At 35.9% G+C, this 22,220-nt stretch overlaps 7 protein-coding genes and 1 long non-coding RNA gene across 10 annotated transcripts; 2 read left to right on the top strand and 6 right to left on the bottom strand.

Annotated features, from left to right (window-relative positions):
- Positions 1-29: 29 nt before the first annotated feature.
- On the top strand, positions 30-770 carry LOC106317794 (zinc finger CCCH domain-containing protein 54). Its single transcript, XM_013755565.1, has one exon. It carries the CDS (start codon positions 30-32, stop codon positions 768-770), a length of 741 nt encoding a protein of 246 aa, XP_013611019.1.
- Positions 771-1,711: 941 nt separating this feature from the next.
- On the bottom strand, positions 1,712-2,834 carry LOC106316427 (oleosin-B2-like). Its single transcript, XM_013754314.1, has 2 exons — positions 2,500-2,834; positions 1,712-2,134 (listed from the first exon to the last, which is right to left on the bottom strand). Exons 1-2 carry the CDS (start codon positions 2,754-2,756, stop codon positions 1,876-1,878), a joined length of 516 nt encoding a protein of 171 aa, XP_013609768.1. The 5' UTR covers positions 2,757-2,834; the 3' UTR covers positions 1,712-1,875.
- Positions 2,835-5,335: 2,501 nt separating this feature from the next.
- Positions 5,336-6,383, bottom strand: LOC106316426 (oleosin-B2-like). Its single transcript, XM_013754313.1, has 2 exons — positions 6,019-6,383; positions 5,336-5,860 (listed from the first exon to the last, which is right to left on the bottom strand). The coding sequence occupies exons 1-2, from the start codon at positions 6,339-6,341 to the stop codon at positions 5,623-5,625; spliced, it is 561 nt and encodes a 186-aa protein (XP_013609767.1). The 5' UTR covers positions 6,342-6,383; the 3' UTR covers positions 5,336-5,622.
- Positions 6,384-9,132: 2,749 nt separating this feature from the next.
- Positions 9,133-10,712, bottom strand: LOC106317860 (oleosin-B3). Of its 3 annotated transcripts, none has more exons than XM_013755647.1 (2): positions 9,937-10,712; positions 9,133-9,774 (listed from the first exon to the last, which is right to left on the bottom strand). In XM_013755647.1, exons 1-2 carry the CDS (start codon positions 10,688-10,690, stop codon positions 9,380-9,382), a joined length of 1,149 nt encoding a protein of 382 aa, XP_013611101.1. In that variant the 5' UTR covers positions 10,691-10,712; the 3' UTR covers positions 9,133-9,379. The 3 variants fall into 3 exon arrangements, with proteins under 3 accessions (XP_013611101.1, XP_013611100.1, XP_013611099.1); XM_013755646.1 differs by having other exon boundaries at positions 9,182-9,684; positions 9,793-10,711; XM_013755645.1 differs by having other exon boundaries at positions 9,182-10,710.
- A 1,128-nt stretch (positions 10,713-11,840) lies between these two features.
- LOC106316349 lies at positions 11,841-13,388 on the bottom strand. Its single transcript, XR_001264801.1, has 2 exons — positions 12,565-13,388; positions 11,841-12,238 (listed from the first exon to the last, which is right to left on the bottom strand). It is a non-coding gene; the product is annotated as an uncharacterized LOC106316349 (long non-coding RNA).
- A 776-nt stretch (positions 13,389-14,164) lies between these two features.
- LOC106316754 (serine-rich 25 kDa antigen protein-like) lies at positions 14,165-15,748 on the bottom strand. Its single transcript, XM_013754627.1, has 2 exons — positions 15,440-15,748; positions 14,165-15,116 (listed from the first exon to the last, which is right to left on the bottom strand). Exons 1-2 carry the CDS (start codon positions 15,694-15,696, stop codon positions 14,336-14,338), a joined length of 1,038 nt encoding a protein of 345 aa, XP_013610081.1. The 5' UTR covers positions 15,697-15,748; the 3' UTR covers positions 14,165-14,335.
- A 1,262-nt stretch (positions 15,749-17,010) lies between these two features.
- LOC106317110 (oleosin-B2-like) lies at positions 17,011-18,043 on the bottom strand. The gene is made up of 2 exons (XM_013754964.1): positions 17,745-18,043; positions 17,011-17,371 (listed from the first exon to the last, which is right to left on the bottom strand). Exons 1-2 carry the CDS (start codon positions 17,981-17,983, stop codon positions 17,284-17,286), a joined length of 327 nt encoding a protein of 108 aa, XP_013610418.1. The 5' UTR covers positions 17,984-18,043; the 3' UTR covers positions 17,011-17,283.
- Positions 18,044-20,809: 2,766 nt separating this feature from the next.
- On the top strand, positions 20,810-21,790 carry LOC106313555 (ethylene-responsive transcription factor ERF106). Its single transcript, XM_013751400.1, has one exon. It carries the CDS (start codon positions 20,998-21,000, stop codon positions 21,616-21,618), a length of 621 nt encoding a protein of 206 aa, XP_013606854.1. The 5' UTR covers positions 20,810-20,997; the 3' UTR covers positions 21,619-21,790.
- The last annotated feature ends 430 nt before the right edge of the window (positions 21,791-22,220 follow it).

Below are 22,220 nucleotides of genomic sequence, written 5' to 3' on the forward strand. Positions count from 1 at the left end.
AAAAATTCTTCGATCACTGTAAAGAGAAAATGTTGAAGAGTGTAAATCCGATGACATTCTACGGCATCGGGGAGCAGCAGTTTCCTACTTTAGGGTACATCGTAAGCAAACCTGGCAATGCAGGAGCCTACGAGATCGACCCTCCTCTCCCGACCGTGAACGATGTCATCTACAGTTCAGATGAGTTCCGCATGTACGCTTACAAGATCAAACGTTGTCCTCGGACTCGTAGCCACGACTGGACGGAGTGTCCATACGCTCATCGTGGCGAGAAAGCCACACGCCGTGACCCTCGCCGTTACAGTTACTGCGCCGTTGCATGTCCGGCTTTCCGAAACGGTGCATGTCACCGTGGCGACACCTGCGAGTTCGCACACGGTGTGTTTGAGTACTGGCTCCACCCGGCGCGTTACCGGACGCGCGCATGCAACGCCGGAAACATGTGCCAGAGGAAAGTGTGTTTCTTTGCCCATGCGCCGGAGCAGCTCCGGCAATCTGAGGGAAAACATAGGTGCAGGTATGCGTATAGACCGGTAAGGACGACGGTGGCCAGAGGCAGAAACGGCGATGGTGTGGGGATAAGAGAAGACGGTGAAGACTTTGACACGTGGCAGTCTCCGGTGAAAAGCGGGGAAAGTGAGTTAGATATAAACGAGGAGAGGCTGTTGAAGTGTTGGAGTGGGATGAGCATTGTGGATGATCATTATGATCCGTCCGATTTGGATTTGAATTTGTCACATATTGATTGGATCTCAGCGTTGGTCGATTAAATGTATAAAAGACCAATGAATAAAGTCGATTTTATAATCTAGACGAAGACCAAAACGAGGGATGAGAGATCTTGACATCATGACATGACATGAATATGGTATAAATCCAGTTGTAATGATTACTTGTAATGTCGCAAAAAGAGTTATTTCTCCAAGCATGTAAACTGATTCTTGATCTTCTTTACTTTGTGTCTTATTAGAGCTCAAGAAATTATCCATATATATATAGGACAAGACTTGCGGTGAATTCTCTAATTCACTTTAACCTTCTAAACCAATTAAAATGCCATGGAGGATTAAGTAAAAAAAAATTAGAAAAAAAAAGAAAAACAGTTGAAAAAATAAAAGGCGTCGGCTTCTTCTTCTTCTTCATCCCCACATAAAAGATACAAAGATTTGTCAAGCTTTGAGTCTCTTATTATGTGCTTTCAAATACATTCTACACCCTAAATCCAAATCATATACCCTAAACCCAAACTGTAAACCCTAAACCCAAACCCAAACCCAAACTGTAAACCCTAAACCCAAACTCAATTGTAAACTCTAAACCCAAACCTAATACATCTAAATAAAGTTTAGAGTTTACGATTTGAGTTTAGGATTTAGGGTTTAGAAATTGATGTATATTATTGTTTATCTATCTCATAAGAGAACATGATTTGATTGGATTTCGAGAAGATAAAGTCGAAATTAGATTTGAAAGCACATAATTGGAGATTTAAACTTGACAAATAAAGCTTCATATCTTCTCTGTGAGGATGAAGAAGAAAGAAGCAGGGGCAATAGAGATCACTTTCTCTTCTTTGACAGCGAAGTCTTTTTATATTTTTTTCACATATTTTTCTTGTTTTTTTTTAATTTTATTTCATTTTTAACTAATCCTACGTGACACTTTAATTGGTGTAAAAAGTTGAAGTGAATTTAAGAATTCACTGCAGGGAGAGAACTCAAGTTTTGTTCATATATATATATGTAGCCACATATTTTTCATCATTACATAGAACGTATTAATAAGAAGACTTTTTCCTTTTAATTTGATAAAATCTATAATTGATACACAATTAGTATATATGCTATATGTTTGGACAAGCTCGGCTAATTTCCCTTATCCTGGGGGTGCCGCGGGTGCAGGCGCCGCGGGTGCAGGTGCAGCTCCTCCTGCCGCAGGTGCCGCTCCACCCCCTGGTATACCATTGAGTAGATTTTTTAACCATCCTGGGATATTTCCGGACGATTGAGATCCTTTATTTCCAAATGTTCCAGAAAATGGTTTTCCTCCCCATGATCCTCCAAATCCACCTGAAAACTTAAACAGTTTCAATGGTGTTTGGGCTAACCGTGCCAACGAACTTCCTTCCGCTGTCCTATAAATCACACACAGAGGTTGCCAGTGAAAAGACAGCTAATCATTTAACTTTAATAAAAAAAAAGTGTCGTAGCAACAATAAGGTTCAATTAATTCAAAAAGTAAATTTGTGGTAGTATGTAAAAAGGAACCTTAGACGCAAGAAGAAAGATAATTGAACAAAATTTTAAATTTCGATTTGTTTTAGATGTGGGCAGCTAGTCGAACCCTGAGAAATCAAAATCATCACGAGCTACAATCACATTCAAAGGTGTGGTTTCTAATTATTTGTTTAATCTGATACCGAAAGCCTTGGCCAAAGGCTACTACGTCACGAATAAGCAAAATCTCGAGTTAATTTCAAAAGAATTTTCTTAATATTACTTGATGAGTCCCATGATGAGACTAATGGCGGTGATTCCGAGGGTGGCACCGGCCGTGACCCCAGAGGCTAGGAGAGTAGTGGCTATAGTGGCGGGAACAAGAATTGGACTGAATATGAGGAAAAACGGTGTGGATACAACTAATGCCACGGCTGAACCGGAGAGTGTTAGACCCGCAAAGACAAATAAGACTACGGAAGTCACGGAAGCAACAACAACCTTGATAACATCCAACAATGGGCTGAGAAAAGAGAACATTTTGTGAAAAATGTTGGATTTGGATGACTGGTGGTGGTGGAGGGAAGAAACGGATTTTATGGAGTTGTGTAGTCTACATGTACAACGACGTGAGTAAGTAAGAGATCTACGTTACATTACGTCACGTCACATTCTCTTCTTTTGTGTGTGTGCGCGCGCGCGTAGGCGTAGGTTGTCATGTTTTTAGCCTTCTTTTCTTTCTTGTCAAAGCTCAAACGTTACTTGTCATGTTTACGGTTAGAACACCCTAAAGGGCCTAAACCAAGTCCTTCGGAAGATAGATTCGAGGATGCAGTTTCTTGCAATAGTTCGAGATAATTGCGATCTAACCACGGATTTTAATTCAGCCATATTGAGTGTTTACCGAAAACACGAGACAAACAGTTTCGTTTTAGAAATTTTCTGATGTCCAAACACTTTACTAAGAATACTTTTAGGTGCTGTAGCTTTATATTTTTTGCTGTAAAATTTAATCCGTAGATTTATTTGCTGTAGCTTTCCTTGCTGTAGATTTCTAAAGCACTATTTTTTTACTCTGGAAATAAAGTTTTCTACAGCCATATTTTGATTTTGTAGAGATTTTTTTGATAACATTTCTAAACTAAGAAAGATTCTAACTTTATTGAAATGAAAGATAGCTCATTGAGCTTTATTGTGAAACTAGAAAAAGGGAAAAACTTTAGTTTTGTCACCAAAAACACAAGAAGTTAAATAGATATTTCATTAAGTGAAGGAGAGGCTGCTACAATGGCAACCAAGGTTCCATTCATCAAAACACATAACAACATATATATATAAATCTAGAAACCCTAGTTACATGGATTACAAAAGCCTCTAATGATTCATAAACTTGGACTTTAGTTTGGGCTTCAATATTTTTTTTAGTGAGTTTTTTTAAGGAAAGCAAAGCTCGATTGATTAACATATATAGCTGTAGATTAAATTTTGGCTGTACAGAGCATCTACAGCCCCAACCAATCATTAATAAGATATTCTCTCCAAAAAATTGTCAGATTTGGAAACGATTCATGTAAAACTTACAGATGATCCTTAAAAAGCAAAATAGCTAATTTGCCGCCTCAAAAGATTACATGAAACCGTCATAAACTTACCCATATACACCCTTTTTTTTCAATCTTCCCTCACTCTCAGCCAACAAGACCAACCGATTTTTAGATGAACGAATTTTCTACCCAAAGAAACCTATTAGAAGTTTGCAATATAGAAATCCACCAACAAAGCTTTATTCTTCTTCTTTTTCGTCTCCTCAACGCAGGGGCGCCCTAAACAAAAAAAAAGTTGGAGGCCTATTTAATTGTAAATCCATTTTTTTTTGCACTGACATATTAATAATGGACTGACTAATTTATTTTGATGTTGGTATATTCTTTTTTACTTTACAAAACAATGAAATCCAAAATTAATTATAAAAATTTATAATAAAAAATTTTAAAAGTAGGAGCCTCTAAAAATGGGGGTCCAAAGCCCATGCTTTAGTTAGTTGTGCCAAGGGGCACCCTTTCCTCGACGGCCTCAAGTAAACTGTAATACAAATCGTAAAGTCTTTTCAAAACGAATGCAATTAAATGTTACCAAATCATATATATATACTCCATAAAGTAAAGTTTACTTTAAACACAGATTATAAAAATGTGTTATAAATTTTTTTTAAAAAATTAAATTTATAAAATTATTTTTTACATTGTTCCTGTAAGTAGGTCTGGGACGGATCGGGTATCCGGACAATTTTAAGATATCCGGATCCGGATCCTTGTCCGGCGGATTCATAATTTTACTATCCTTATCCGGATCCGGAGTTCTCGGATATCTGGGTGTCGGATATCTTTCTAAAAATTGTAATATCCGGCGGATATCCGGATCCGGATTTGGATCCTTAAAATAAATAAAAATTAATATTAATATATATAAAATATTAACAATAATTTAAAATAAAAATATATATAATGTTTTAATTATTTCTATGTATAGTATTACAAAATTTACATAATATTTATATATACTATTATAAAAATGAAAATATATTAAATAAAATTAGTTTTTATATATAGATATTACTATTTTTGAAATAGTTTTTAATAAAACTTACGGATTCGGATATCCGGACTGAAAAATCAAGATATCCGGATCAGGATCCGACTTTGACAGATCCAACATTTTACTATCCGGATCCGAATTCGGCCCCTCCGAATATCCAGATTTTCGGATCGGATCCCGGATCGAATCCGGATCTCGGATTAAAGTCCCAGGTCTACCTGTAAGGCCTTATTTTGTAAAAGATATCCCTATTGGGGAAGAGAGTGAATAAAAAAAATATGTTATGTACCATTTTACCTTTTGACATCTATTTTTCTCAAGACAATTTTTTTTTTCTTAATTGGGATGAAATGCTAATGAATATATTCTTCAAACATTTGTGTATAATCTTATATAATTCAGTATAAGATAGTAATGTTTTTTTAAATTTAGATTATGAGAATTTTTCACATGTCTCACTGTACGTTTTTGAACGAGTGTTACTTTACCTTTTTATATATTTCTTTTAATTTTGAAAAATAAACTGATGAATTTGCATCTTTAAGTATAAATTATTACAAACTTTATTATACTAGTTTAAAATCTATGTAGCGCAGGGACAATGCATAGTTAACATTATTTTCCTAATCAACTATGCATGAGTCTTTTATAGTTATAAGCAAATTAAACATTATTACATAGAAAACTATATTGTATAAAAGATAGTAAAAAGGCTATTTTCTTTTTAGTTTCCGAATCATAAATTCTTAAGTTAATTATTACACAATTTTTATGTGCTACATATTGGAACAGCATGAACCAACGTTCTTTGTTAGGTCGGTGCAGGTGCAGCTGCGGGTGCAGCTCCATCCGCGGGCGCAGCTGCTGGTGCTGCTTCAGCCGCAGGTGCTGCTCCACCTGAAGACATACCACGCAACTTTTTAATGAGTCCCAGAATTTTTTTGAGCATTGCCAGACGTGAACCGCCGCCACCCCCAAGTCTTGCTTTAATTCTATTTATTATAATTCTTCTTATCGGTGATTCGGCCAATGTAACTCCTCCTGCCGTCCTATCACACATCACATAAATGTATATATGTCAGATGCTAATTATATACTTGAAACTTTGTACCATATTCTTATTAGTTACGTTGACATGTTTTCAAATAATATATAAGCAAAAAGCTCTAGTGATCTCAAATTCTCAATAGAATATGTCTAATATTACCTAACGAGCCCCGTGATGAGACCTATGCCGGTCAGTCCGAGGGTGGTACCCGCCATGAGCCCACTGGCTAGGAGGGTAGTGGCAATAGTGGCAGGTACGAGAATTGGACTAAATATGATGAAAAGTGGTGTGGATACGATTAATGCCACGGCTGAACCACCGAGTGTCACACAAGAAAACGCTAAGCAGACTAAGGAGGTCACGGAAGCTATAATAAGCTTTATAACGTTCAGCAATGGGAAGATAAAAGAGAACATTCTGAAAAAACGGCTAAATATCGATGCCTGAGAATGAGATTCGTGTTGAACGAGTTCTTCGCTCATATTCTCAGATTGGATGGTTGTTCATTGGTAGAGGTGGGAAGAGATGGATTTTATATATGAAGCTGTACATGCAAAACAGTGGGTGCAATTGCAAATAGAGATCTACGTTACATAACGTCACGTCATGTTCCATTTTTATGTGTGTAGTAGTCGTCACGTTTTTTGAGCCTCCATTTGTTTCTGGTACGAGCTCAAACACGACAAACTGACATTTTGAGATTTTTTTTTTTTTTGAAACACAAACTTTCATTAACTTCAAATTCAAGGACTACAAAGCCAAGAGGGAATTAAACATCCTCTTGAAGAAAATTCATAAACTACACTAGTAAATAGAACCAAGCAAGATAAATCTTCATATGAAGTTGACAGCGAATTCAATACTAAGCTTGAATGCGTCGATAAAGCTTTCACGACAAAGTCGGACCGCTGAGAATTAGTCACAAGTGACGTTGAGAGACAGCCCTCACCAACGAGTAAAACCGAAGTAGTCTCGATTGCACCTTCAGGCCCCGTACAGACCGCTCCACAAGGTAACAAACCGGTGAGTAAACTGAAACTAAAGCTCGGAAAAGAATCCGAGAAATTTTCTCCATTCATAGAAAGGAGACATGGTAATAAATTACTCTCCACGACAGAGGAGGAAAGTGAGAGTTGTGCGCCGACAACATGACCTCACTAGCTTTCGATGGCTCAGAGCTGGACGCCGGAGTGGATTCCCACCTACATCGGACGCCAGATTTAACAACAGTTGTGAGATAAGGTATGTTTGCGGTGGTTGATGGCATGGATCTTCAGGCGGAGGCCAGACATGGGGGATGGAAAGGATGGAGCGGGGGAGAGAGATGTTGCTAGAGGATGATTGTCTTCTCGACCTTTTAAGGAACAGATTTGGTCGCCGGAGTGGAGTTCCACCTACATCGGTCGCCGTATTCGCCGGATTGACATAAATTGTCGAGAGAGGAACATGTGCAGTGACTCTAGACCCAACTCTGGTGAAATTCAAACCATCCAACAAGACAACAAAAACTTCAAGAGTCCTCAGCTTGAGTAAAGTTGAAACGAGGAGGTTGACGAAATCACACGCATAAGCCAACAAGGAGTGAGACACCGAGAGAACCAGAAGGTTCTTCAGATCTACCAAAACGAGCTCAAACACGACAAACTGGCATTTTGAGATTTACAATTAAAAATGTTCTTAAAGAATCTCTAACTATTAAAGAAAATGAGAAAGAATAAAAATCAACTTTTTAAACAATCTTTAGAAACTTATGAAAAGTTATGGTAACGACTCACCTCATCTCTAAACTAATATCTAATTATATAATTAAATTATTTTTGACCAAAATATAAATTTATTATTATTATTGTTATTATTATTATTATAAGGTGGTATACCCAATAGAATTTATTTTAGATTAGATCCCAAACTTTTTTTTTGAATAAAATAGACCATAAACTTTGTGGAAATCATTGAATACTCAATAAACATATATCTTACTCTCTTATTTTTGATCAACAAACTTCAAACATATATCTTACTAAAATATGTATTTTGGAAAGAACCTCAAAAAATTGAGTATAGACATATTCCAATACATAATAAATAGAATGCAAACAAAAAATTGATCGGTTATTCATTTCCAAACAAACATATTATTTTCATAGCAAATTATGTGTTCCCTTTGTTTAATTTTAATAGGTGTTTAAGATTAATGCACATAGATTAAGAACTTGTAAAGTTCCATACAATTTATCTTAATTACACAAAAGATAGAACTAAATTACCCAATAAAAAATGTAGTATTATCAATTATGTAATTGGTCACAAATCTCAAACAACATTAAATTTTTATCTAGATTAATAAGAACATCACTTATTTTACAAAAAAAAATCATTAAACATCAAATAAATTAAAATAGAGGGAGTATTATATATAAATGCATGTTTCATTGTAAAACTCATATATATCTTAGCTATATATGTGTGTATTTTGTATTGGGTCCGTATATCGGCCACTCATGATTAGTATGTGTGATATTTAATATTGTGTTAGATACACGAGACAAATTTAACCTAAGATGAATGTGATGTTAAAAATAAAAGTTCTAAAATATGCTCTATATATAAATTTGCGTAAAATGATCCCCTAAAGCCAATGCTTTAAATTTTCTTAAACAAGCACGGCTCGGGTTCATGTTGCTAAAGTTTCACCAAACCAGTCGAGGGTTAGAGAACCATCATCAGTCATTCCCATCATGGTTTTATATGTTGAAATCCTAAATATATAGTAGCTCTAGTTTTGTTTTAAGAGTGTTATCTTATCAAATTCAAACTAGAATAATTTGATTAGACGATAATGTTCTTACAATCTCCGAATTCGTTATTTGTACCTTCCAACCAGGGCTAGTTCTTGGCTAAAACCCATGAATTTTGATGTTTTAGACGCCAAAACGTATTAATTTAGAGGACATTAATTTTCAATATTAATTATGGTGTCGTTGTTAATTATGTTTCAATTGTTCAATACGTGCCCGGTTCTAACTATGTTAAGGGTACATAAATATTTTTGATCTAAGCACCATATATGATGGGTGGGGCCTGATTCAAACTATAGCACAAGACGTAAACGATTATCATCCATATGACTCCTCTTGTTGGGGCTTTATCTCCCTAGATTGGATATCTGCCGGCTTTGTATCCTTTGATTGTATCCCACCTTTGTATTAGACCTTGATGTTTTATCAATGAAAGTTCAGTGTGAAAAAAAAATTAAACCGGGTCCTTTCAAGAAGAATTGAAATAACTGTTACCACATTATACTATTTTTATATCTTCACTATACATTGTATCATAATAGTCTTTTTGTCTTATCATATAATCAGTTTTAACCATTACATGCATATTATAAACATAAAAGTTTTTTAAAGTTTTTTTTTTCTTATAATGCCATACAATTCATAACTATAATAGACATCATATGCTAAACATTGGAATAGGTCCACCAATGTCTTTTATTCTTCCATGAATTTACTTTTACTCATATGTGTTTACCACCACTCCCATGTGAACTTCCATCTGAACTGCTGCCATCTGAACTGCTGCCATCTGAACTGCTGCCATCTGAACTTTCACTTGTACTACTTGCATCCATAGCTTGACCTCTATAATGGAATTCTTTTTTATTCTTGGATAGACTATTTTTACCCATAGAAGAGCCCTCACCCCCGTGTTTACCTTCACTTCCGTGTTTGCCTCCACTTCCGTGCTTACCTCCACCCATAGCCGAACCTCCACCTTCATGTCTACCTCCGCTTCCGTGTTTACCTCCACCCATAGACGCACCTCCACTTTCATGTTTACCTCCGCTTCCGTGTTTACCTCCACCCATAGGCGAACCTCCACTTTCATGTTTACCTCCGCTTCCGTGTTTACCTACACTTTCAGGCGAACCTCCACTTTCATGTTTACCTCCGCTTCCGTGTTTACCTCCACCCATAGGCGAACCTCCACTTTCATGTTTACCTCCGCTTCCGTGTTTACCTCCACCCATAGGCGAACCTCCACTTTCATGTTTACCTCCGCTTCCGTGTTTACCTCCACCCATAGGCGAACCTCCGCTTCCATGCTTACCTCCGTGTTTACCTTCATCCATTGACGAACCTTCACTTCCATGTTTACCTCCCTTTCCGTGTGTACTCTCACCCTTTCCGTGTTTACTCTCGCCCTTTCCGTGTTTACTCTCGCCCTTTCCGTGTTTATCTTCATCCGTAGTCGTATCTTCACCCTTTGATTTACCTTTACCCTTGGAAGAATCTTCACTTTTACCTTTAGATTTTTCTTCCTGTTTAGCTTTGATCTTATTCTTAACTTTGCCTATCGTATCCTTAATTTTGTCCTTAATATTACTTGGTTTAATACTCACCGGTATAATATTACTTGGTTTAATACTCTCTGGTATAATATTACTTGGTTTAATACTCTCCGGTATAACATTACTTGGTTTAATACTCTCTGGTATGCCCAACAGAGATAGGGATGGCGAAGCTGCCGGAGCCGCCGCAACTTTTTTACTGCCGAGCCCTGCGGCTAGGACAGTAGTGGCTGCAATAGCAGGTAAGAGAATCGGACTGAATATGATGAAAAGAGGGGTAGATACGGCTAATGCCACGGCTGAACCACTGAGTGTTACACCGGCGAAGCCTAAATAGACTACGGACGCAACGGAAGCAACAACCATCTTGATAACCTCAAACATTGGGAGGAGGAAAGGGAACAAATTGAAAAAAGAAAACATACTTCCCTGTGTCTGATCAGTCTGAGCTGTTTCGTTTTGAATTTCGTTTCTCATATTTTCTGATGGTTTGGTGATGGGAAGAGAGAGGGCTTTTTATGAAGGAGTTGTGTGGTCTACGACGTGCACGGTACACATGCATGCTCCATGCAAAACGATGGGAGTATATATGGAGATCTACGTTACGTCAAGTCACATTTGCTTCTTCATCTATTTGTCATGTTTTTGGGACCTTCTTTTCTTTCTTGTAGAATCTTAACTGTTTTCTTTCATTCCATTGTTTTATGAAATATCAACGCGTGAAGAAAGATCTTTCTTTCACTTCATTTCATATATTTGCTTCTTTCTTTTTTTGTCACGAACTGTGAGTAAATTGATTACTTGATTAAAAATTTAAAATACAGTTGGTGAAGCCGATGAAATCGTTGATATTACGCTTACCTTAGAATAGTATCAGTAACTATATATGCTACCTCACAATAGTAATTAGTAACATTTGTTTACTAATTTATAAATTCTAAAGTTTTTGTTAATTGTTAGTTATATTATAGACCTTGTGTTTGACTGCAAGGCTAACTACAATATATAAAAGGGGTTGTAAAGCGGATTTTTAGAGTGATTAGAGCATGTTTATTGCAAGTTTCTTAGGTTTGGATTTTTAGAATAATATAAGATACATTTTCTTATTTTTTAACTAAAAAAGTTAAGAGACTTTTCTTAAATAAGATATATAAGAGACGTTTCTTAGTTTTTTTAGTTAAAGGCTAAGAGACCGTATCTTATATAACGCTAAGAACTCCAACCTAAGAGAACTGCAATAAACATGCTCATAAAAGAATTGTGCATAGCAACGGATTTTCTCGGGTTCTCTGCTACTACTAACAACCGAATAGAATTAGATGAATATATCAAATTCCTCATGAAATATTTCACACTCTTAGACAATGATTCTTTAGAACGTCGTCATTAGTGGAGGAGTTTCTCCCAAGAGTCTCTATTCTCTAACCATTATTTTAGTATTATTGATATATAACATAATTAAAATTTAAAGAAGAAAGGTTATTAGACTATTCTTTGAACAAATATCATAAAAGTCGCTCAACTTTTGTTGACAATCTCTCATATGAAATACGCTTTTCATTTTTTCTCTTTCCTTCTCATTATCTCTCTCTATCTTTTTCTCTTAATTATGAAAGGCTATATAAAATACTTTCCCTAATGGCGCTTTTAAAAGATCCTGAAAATCTCCAAAGAGGTTTGGTCACCAAGTCGTTGCAATCCGAAATAAACATCTCTCTTATAAGTTATAAGGTTCAAACGCAAGCGTAAAATTGCGGCCCATAAATACGCTTCAGTTTCGGTGGCAAGAGCCGAAGTTTTTTTTTTCTTTTTTTGATAACCAGGAATAGTGGTGGCATTTGGGCTCTCCCGCAACCAAATGACCCGCCCCGTCGCGGGTTTCAGTTTCATTCGAGTCTCTGCGGGTCGTACCGCGGCGGGCTGCGGTCTCTAAAACCTATGACCAATCCCGACCAGCCCTATAGCAGCGGGTATGCGGGTCGGCCCGCGGGCCAGCAATCTTCATCAAGGCTTGGGACATGTAACCTGCAAGAAAGAGGGACGAGAGTTAAGACCGGGAAAACGTAAATCTATCCCCAACAGTCAATTTTTTACATTATCAAGTTTTTCAGAACCATCAAGTTATAAACATAGGTTACGTTTGTTATAAGGACTTATAATTCAGCATATATTAATCAAAATAGATAGTGTCACCTGTAAGAAGAAGAGTTAAGCATTAGTGATATATTATCAAGTTGGTGAAAATCATCAAGCTACAAGCATTACACGTTTGTTACAAGCAATCAAGCATTGGTTACTAAAGGGAATTCAAACCACATTACTACCTATTAAACGTTGGAACAAAGTCTTACCTCAAGTCCTGAAGCAACCAGAAGGCAGAAGGGAATAATGTCAGTCTCCCTCTGCTTCTACAACATCACTCCATCAAACAAGTATCGACTCATGAATTCATGATCATGCATGAAAAATAAAACAAGTGTAAGCGATATTTAATAAAAAAGAAGAGCAGTCTGTTATCAAACAAGATAACAAGAGTGCTTGAACCGTGTTATCAACAAGAATCAAAACAGAACAATACTTAAGAAACAACAAAGCCATCTAATACAGAAACAAAAGAAGAACGACACAATATATATCAATACCGAAACAAAAACAGAACAATACAGAAACAACCAAGAGTAAAGTTGTGTTGAATTTTTTAATTAATAACTAGCAACCGAGAGTAAGCAGAACAAAAAGAGAACAACGCTTATACAACCAAGCCATCTAATACATAAACAAAACAGAACAACACAATATATATATATATATATCATTACACTGTTAGGAAAAAATACTTTCGCAGAGAGACATAATCCAACTAAGAAGATTCACAGAACACATTCGCAGGGAGAGAGACAGAACAAGGAAGAAGATTACTTACCTTCATTATGAAGGGACGAGCTAAATACCTATGAAGAAGATTACTTACCTTTGAAAGGACGAACAGAAATCTAAAATCGTGTAAACAGAGAGGCACGAGCTACATACCTCAGGACATGCAAGTCGATCTACTGTATAGAGGAGAAGAAGAAGATGCTCTGTCGTTGTCGATCACTCGATCGAAGAAGAAGAAACAAAGAGAGCAAGAATCGCTATCGTCATCACCTGTTCACCGTTTATCTCTGTTATCTCGGCTAATCACCAAAGAGACAAACGAGAAAAGTGTAGCGGGCCTCAATGTTTTCCCGCATCCCGCTTTGGGCCCGTCCCGCTTCGGCCCAGTACCATCGCGGTCCTGTCCCGCGAGACTCGCAACTAAACGGGCCACAATATCTTTACCCAATCCCGCCCCGCAATGGGCATTTCCGGGCCAGGCCTGCGGGCATGCCCCTGAATTGCCATCTCTAACCAGGAAACGTTTGGACCTTCCGCCTAAATAATCTCTCCAGACCCGAAATCCGACCGGTGCTAATACCATTTATGGCGTACAGCATCCCTTTCACGGTGGATCAAATTCAGGAATGCAACATCAGTGGCGAATAGTGGGGTTTGAACCTGGGTTTAGAGGTGTCACTAAGAGTATTTTACCAGCAGAGCTAGATGAATTCCATTGTTCATTCATACAAAACACATATTTATTCAGATTTAAGGGGTGTCATGTGACACCCCATCTCTTAACGTGGGTCCGTTACTGTGTAACAGCACCAACGCTTGCGCTTAAACCAGCTGTGTTGCCACATTCGTGGTTAAAGAGCCGAATTTTTCCATGGTTTCATTGTGACAAGAGCGCAATGTTAATGTCTCATACTAGAAAGAGAGGCGTTCAAGATAAATGGCAATGAAAAATGCAAGAAGATTGGTTATTGGAAGTCGTACATTAAATTAGTATCAGATTCATTTTTAAAAAGGAAGTCTTAGGTATATACCGATGATTTGGTTATCGCATTGGTCGATATACTTTAACGTCAGTTATAATGATATCCACATCAATTTAATAAATTTACAAAGAAAATTATGTACACTGTTTATCATTTCTTTGTAACAAGTCGTACATTCATAGAAATGATTATGAAACATGTAGTGTAGGATAAATTAGGAATAATTTATGGAACCCAATACTTTAATTTCAAACTACTCCATTCAGCTATACCATGCCGGTGGTTTATTCTCTCCGGCCGGTTTATTTTTTGGTTTTCCAATCGGTTTGTTTGCTGCCTCTTCAGCCGGTTTATTTTCAGTCCCTCCGGTCGGTTTATCTGCTGGTTTATCTGTTGGTCCTCCAGCAGGGTTATCTTTTGGTTTATCTGCTGGTCCTCCAGCTGGTTTATTTCCTGGCTTATCTGTTGGTCCACCAACGGGTTTATCTTTTGGTTTATTTGATACCTCTCCAGCTGGTTTACTTTCTGGCTTAGTTGTTGGTCCACCAGCAGGTTTATCTTTTGGTTTATTTGATGCCTCTCCAGCCGGTTTACTTTCTCGCTTATCTGTTGGTCCTCCAGCGGGTTTATCTTTTCGTTTATTTGATGCCTCTCTAGATGGTTTACTTTCTGGCTTATCTGTTGGTTCACCAGCGGGTTTATCTTTTGGTTTATTTGATGCCTCTTCAGCCGGTTTATTTTCTGGCTTATCTGTTGGTCCTCCAGCGGGTTTATCTGCTGGCTTACTTCCTGGCTTATCCGTCGGTCCTCCAGCGGGTTTATCTTTTGGTTTATTTACTGGTCCTCCAGCTGGTTTACTTTCTGGCTTATCTGTTTCTCCTCCATCCGATTTACCTCCTGGGTTATCGGCTGCTCCTCCAGTCGGATTATCTTTTGGTTTATCTGTTGCTCCTTCAGCTGGTTTATCTGTCGGTTTAGCTGCTTCTGTGGGTGGAGCTCCTGCTGGAGGTGGATTATTCTTCGGGTGTACTCCCATTCTATGCCTGCATAACACTCACACAAATGTATATATGTCAAGCTATTTTAAAACTTTTTTGTATACATTCACAGTTTTTAAAGTACGCTTGATAAAAAAAACTGAACATATTGACTGACTGAAATTTAAAACTTTACGTAGGAATTGAGTTTAGGTTCTTGGTTTTTGATTTATATTACAGCTAGTTTTTGTAACGAGTATGACCATCCATAAATAACTAATAAACAGAACCGAATCAATCATAAACCTAGATGTGCTGATGTATGATGGGGGAAAAGATATGTTGATGAGCATATTAAAAAGGAAAAAAGTGTTTTGTTAAGATTTTACTTAAGGAGCCAGACTATAAGAGCAGCCGCCGTCACTCCAAATAATGCACCGGCCGAGAGATTGGTGGCTAAGAGAGTGGAAGCTATAGTTGCTGGTACGAGAACCGGACTGAATATTACGAAAAGAGGTGTGGCTACGATTAATCCCACGACTGAGCCGGCTAGGGTTATGCCCGCCAAAGCGAACAAGACTGCTGTTACAACGACAGCACTAGTAACTTGGAAAACCTGAAAAATTTGGATGAGAGAAGAGAGCATTTTTGGATATAGAATTAAATCTGAAATTTGGTTTGAATGGGTACTATTTATTTGTTTTGATGTGTTTTGGTGATGGCCAGGAGAAAGAAGGTTTTATGAAGGACTTGTGAGATGTTTGTGTACACGTACACATTCATGCTTCCATGCAAAATTATGCGAGTAAATGGAGATCTATGTTTCGTCACGCCACATCTGCTTCGTCATATATTGTGTGGGTTGTCATGATCTTGGTATTTTATCTTTCTTGTAAGAGCTTACCGTTCGCGAGATTATACGAGCAAGGCTTCTTATTATGTCGAACTCGAGACCCGAGAGCTGCCTCCGCTACAAATTCTCACTTCAACCATTTGGCTTAAGGACTTTGAAACAAATTGTTCATAAAATTTACAGATTACGTATCATTCTTCTTAAAACTTCTCTTTGGTTAGTTCTTGCATAAATTTTGTAACTATATAGATTAAAAAGTCTTTTTTTTTTTTGTCAACTGAAATGCATTAATATATCTAAACCAAGAGTCTAAAACACTCGTATGTAAAGTCTGATTTGAATCCTCTTGGTTTAGATATATTAAAAAGTCTAAAACACTCGTATGTAAAGTCTGATTTGGCAATAGAATTGGCGCTTAAACAAACAAACAAAATTATGAAATAATAAAGCGAGGAGGAAGGCTTTCTCATTAACTAGACACACGCAATTACGTACCAAGCTACTACATGATTAAGTTTTCCTTAATTCTGATTACTTTTTATTTATTTTACATGATGAAAAGATTAACGTTGTTGGTGGAGCCGATCTGCCGATTAAATCACTATGCAGGCGTCCGAACAACTACATCTATGCTTGTCACGATGTAGCCAGTAAGGTGTAAAAAGCATTTCATCTCCGATGTCGTATTTTTGTAACATAACAGCTACAAATTAAACGTGATGGAGCTAGATTCCAAGAGGCAAATACATGTCAAATTTTAGTTTTGAAACCAAAAAAAAAAATTGGAGCATCTCATGATGAAGATGATTTTTCAAATATTTATCCATATAATATTGGTATTTTAGTATAGTTTTATCATGATATTTTATTTTACATTATAAATGAAGATAAACAGTGACAAGAATCAGCTTATGTTACTTCAAATAAATGGAGAAGCTCTTAACATCAAATAAAAACTCAATTTTTGTTTATGGTACGATTATCGTCAGGTTATATAGCATGCAGAAAACAAAATCAGAAATCGATAGTTGCAAATGATGAACTTTAAGGTTTATCTTTTAAAACAAAATGGTAGAAATAACATTAGTTTCAAAGTCGAATAATTCATTGAATCAATAATGTAACTTGAATATAATCATCTATGGTAATCTCAGTGATATCACTTAATTCTTTAATATATACAACATGATCGAGTACATTTATTATAATTTCGTAACACGATATACATTTGAAAAATGGTATATGAAACATTAGTTTCATCCGCGCGTAATCAGTATTACGTTAAAGACACTGGATAATTTTAGGTTTTATTTAAGGAACCCCAGCAATTCTCATTAAATTCCTCCATAGATTATCTCATACTACGAAAGCCTACTCCGTTTATCCTCCAGACACTGGATCAGAATCTGGAGCCCCCGGGGCCAATCCCGGAATTTTTGGCGTTCCTTTCCCCTTCTTCCTAAGACGCCTGCACACACGATTATATATTTAAAATTAGAAATAAATTATTTTATGTTCAGAAACTAATATAGCGAAATCAGCCTCCTGAACACTCGACACTAATCGTCTAATGTGTTTTAGAATAGTTAATCTTAAGTGTGTCATCAACGCAGGTTTGTTAATTACTTGGTAAGCCGGAAGATGGTGACGCATTATATATTTGTAGCTACGAAACTATGTACCTGAATCTTCGTTGATGTAAATAATTATATTTATAGCCAAGCATATGTATTAAATTTACATATTTCCATGTAGATTCATATGCATAATGCCTCAGTCATTATAAATAGACCACATTTTTCGAGTGGCTTTCAATTAACGGTTTTGTTTAATTTAATTACTTGAAGAGTTTCCAGAAGATGCGGAGAGCCACCATTCCTAAGCCCCCGGAGGTCGTGAAACCCGTAGTTAACAAAGTGGTGGCTATAGTTGCTGGCACGAGAATCGGACTGAATAGGATAAAAAGCGGCGTGCTTAAAGCTAGTCCCACTGCTGAGCCGCCAAGGGTTATACCAGCGAATGCCAATAGAGCTAATGCCTCAACGCCGGTGAAAACCCCCTGAATAATCTGAAAGAACATTTTTAGGATGAAATGCTAAAATCTCAATAGCTGAGAATTTGTGACTGGGGTTTGTTGGGGGAAAGAGGGTTTTATGAAGAAGTCTACGTGCACGGTACGGTACACATTCATGCTTCCATGCGAAAACGAAGTCAGTACTAAAGGGACATCTACGTTATGTCACGCTAAGTTTGTTTTAATCTGTTTGTGTCATCATGTTTATTTGGCCCTTAAATATCCGTAATTAAATAAAAATATATATACAATAAATTAATATACTAATTCATACATATATTGTGGTTTCATGTTTCAGTGATTCATTTTATGGAAGACTAGAATTGGAGTCTTCTAGTTGATAGGTCCTAAAAATTACCATGAATTTTGGTCCAAATCTACAGTTGTTCAAAACAATATTTCATTCCGATGTCGAATTCCTAACATAGCATCTAAAAAACGTGAAGGAACCAGTTAACAAGGGGAAAGAGATACATGCCAAACAATAAAGTAGTGTTAGACTTCATTTACATAGTTGTAAGCATTTCAGAGATCGGTAGTTGCAGATAAACTTGTAGGGTTTTTTTTTTTGGCATCACTTATAGGTTTATCACTTGACTGTCTACGGCATTGACCACGTATGCCCCCATCGTCTTATCTTTAAGAGATCATAGAAACAAGATTAGTTTCAAATTCGCATGGTTAAATTATATAACTTGCAAATAATATCATCTATGGTAATCATCTATTAGCAAAAAAAAAAAAAAAATGAGTACTTGCAAATATCTCTTTTATTAGCAAAAAATATACTCCCCTATGTTCCTAAAAGATCCATATTCTAGTTTTTTCACACATTTTAATAAAACACATTAAATTTGCATAATTTTTTGTGTTTATCTTCTTTCCACAATTTTAAGCCAATAAAAAATCAATTAGTGCAATTAAGATTTTTGAAGTTTACAATTAGTTAATAAAACATGCATTAAAAATGTAAAAAATGAATTTTTTAGAAACAAAATTTTTCTCTAGAATATTTATCTTTAAGGAACGGAGGGAGTATATAGTAATCTATGATAATCTCAGTGATATCACTTCATTCATTAAAACAAACCAACACAAATGAGTACATTTATAATGATTCCGTAATAGCATGAATGTGATGGTATTTGAAACGTTTAGTTGCATCTGCGCGAAATTTGTATTATTGTCATTTTTTTAAATCTTATTGTCATGTTATATATGCAAACTATTAACTAACTTACTGATTGTGGTATATATCTCTCTCAAAAAAAAAAAAGATTAAGAATACACTATGCTAGGAACCACCACACAAAACAACTTAAAAAGTATTAGGAACGCGATAACCATATTCATTTTGAAGATACAATTAATTAACATGCCAATGACAACCAAACAAAAACTTATCAATAATCAGCAATAATGGATGGTGGCGCCAATATATATATAAATTATCAAAATACGCACATAGGGCATCCAAATTAATCATACTATATGCTATTTATAATAAATAAGAAAAAGAGGGTGGATTAGGTTTAATTATGTGGAGCCTCCGAAATTAATAAAAATATCTAAAAATCAAGTTGCTTCAAATCATTCCCCACCAGGAGAGGCCTACCAGGAAAACAACTTGATTGAGCTGTCTTTCCTCTTTGAAAATGTATCCATTATGAAGCTTTTAAGCACTGTTTTCTTTATATGTTTGATTCATTTTCATTCAGGTAACAGTGCAATCTCAAATACTTCATGATCGCGAAAATATCAGTATTTTTAGAATTTCATATTTCTAGAAAAAACACATTTATAGTAATTTTTGTGTGTGATTCGGGTCTCATTTACAGAAAACTAATTTACATATATTCATTGATCAAATTTTTTTGTACATATATTGAAAAGTTATTTGATGCAAGGAAAGAATCTTTCTGATGCATTGTCCTAGTCACTAACAGAGTTTGAAGATAGATTAGTAAATGTAATCCTTATAATTTGGCCAAACCGTAGAATCATATTAAAAAATCAATATTAAACTAAGGAAATGTTTTGATCAAATAAAATAAATAATTAAATGTTTATTTGTTGCAATCAAATGTAGATTTTTAGTGGATTGTTCCTTTACGAAGAATTCTGAAATAAATTGGTTTATTAGTCTATTATTGTCATTACTTACAAACAATGTCAGGATGACTTATAAAATATACTCCCTCCATTCCTTAATGATAGATTTTTTAGAAAAAAAAATTATTTCAAAAATATGTATTTTGTGTTTTCTATGAAAAAATTGTAAACTTCAAGAAAATTAATTGACTTTATTGAATTATTATTGGTTAAAAATTATTGAAAATTGAAAATTACAGAAAACGATACATTTAATATGGTAGTTTAATGTGTGTTCTTAATATGTGTGAAAATACTAAAAAGTCTATTTTTGTGAAACCGGAGGGAGTATATGACATCATAGATATATTGGTCATTATGCACAATACCAATAATTTCTAAACTTCTAATAGAAACAAATAAGATAATGTGATGTTAACAAACAATAAACCAAAAAATAATAATAATGCAATGCCGTTGAGAATCAAATGTTTTTTTAGTAGTCACCATCAGGGACGTAGAAGACAAATTGAACATAGTTACAGAAATGAGAAGATTCATCCTTAGAACCAGGATGTAAAAACTATAGGTTAATTACAGTTTTCCATGTGAAGTGTCACGTCATGCAACAAGTTGATGAAGGTCCTTACAAAAAGTTCTACGTTGTCTTCATAAATTGTATTGATAGATAAGAATTATTACACATCTATAAAACCCACTAAGAGAGCGACAAAACCATAAGAGTTTGTGTCCCTACACCATCCCTGGCTGCTGAAACTTTGTGATTACCTTCTTGTCTCCTCTTCTTTACCTTTTATATATAGAAAGCAAAATATCAAAGCTTTTGTTCAAACATCATTTGCAGACTCTGTCTCTCTCTCTCTCTCTCGTTTTTTCCTCTCTCACCTGCCTTGTCTAGAAGAAAAAAAATGGCTGCGTTTGAGGAAAGCTCTGATTTGGATGCTATACAGGAGCATCTCTTGGAAGACTTTTTGGTTGCTGATGGTTTCATGGGAGATTTTGACTTTAATGCTTCTTTTGTCTCAGGACTCTGGTGTATAGAGCCTGTGATGAATCAAGTTCCTAAACAAGAACCTGATTCACCAGTTCTTGATCCGGATTCGTTCGTCAGAGAGTTTTTACAAGTGGAAGCTGAATCATCTTCAGAGCAGAATTCATCACCACATGAGACTGATCAGAGTGTCTCACCCAGGAAAGAAGCAAAGAGGTTGGAAGAAGAAGAAGAACCGAGGCATTACCGAGGAGTGAGAAGAAGGCCGTGGGGAAAATTTGCAGCAGAGATTCGGGATCCTGCAAAGAAAGGATCTCGGATCTGGCTAGGAACATTTGAAAGTAATGTTGATGCTGCAAGAGCATATGACTGTGCAGCTTTCAAGCTCCGGGGAAGAAAAGCCGTGCTCAACTTTCCTCTAGACGCTGGCAAGTATGAAGCTCCCGTGAATTTAGGACGGAAAAGGAAGAGAAGTGATGTGCAGGAGGAGCTCCAAAGAAGTCAGAGCAATTCATCTTCATCGTCAAGTGATCTGTGAATGATGCATTTAACATTCAAAAAGTGTGATCAGTTTCATTGTATAAGTTAATTGTACAGAGGAAGTGAAGTATAGGTTAGTGTGTGCTAAGAACTCTTGCAACAAATTTGTATGAATGTTCTGTTCCTTAAGTTATTGTTTCCAAGAAAGTTCTCTCCAAGGATTTAGTTTCCATCTCTAAAAACTTAACTAGATGTTAGATACTGCAATCCACGATGAGTCAGTGGTTTAGAACCAAGACAAAGTAAAGCAATAACATGTTTTTTAGTAGCTGAAACTAAGAAATCAACACAATTATCCGGAATAATAATAAAAAGAAATTATTATTCATTGCAAACGCACACGTCAAACACAAACTGAAGGCTCTCCAACCATTTCACGTGTAAACGCAAACGCAAAACACACAATCAAGGTTTCAAATAGAAATACAAATTTGTTTTGTTTTTTCTACTTAAAAATTTAGTTATATGAGTTGTTATTACATGTTACTTGTTTAGAGAAAAATTTCTTGTTATCGTGAAAATTATACAATGTTTATATATATCGAAATATGCATATATATATATTTTTATTTGTCTTCTTTACGTAATGCTTGACTAGAC

This window comes from Brassica oleracea, chromosome C9 (assembly GCF_000695525.1).
Source record: "Brassica oleracea var. oleracea cultivar TO1000 chromosome C9, BOL, whole genome shotgun sequence".
NCBI classification, from domain to species: domain Eukaryota; kingdom Viridiplantae; phylum Streptophyta; class Magnoliopsida; order Brassicales; family Brassicaceae; genus Brassica; species Brassica oleracea.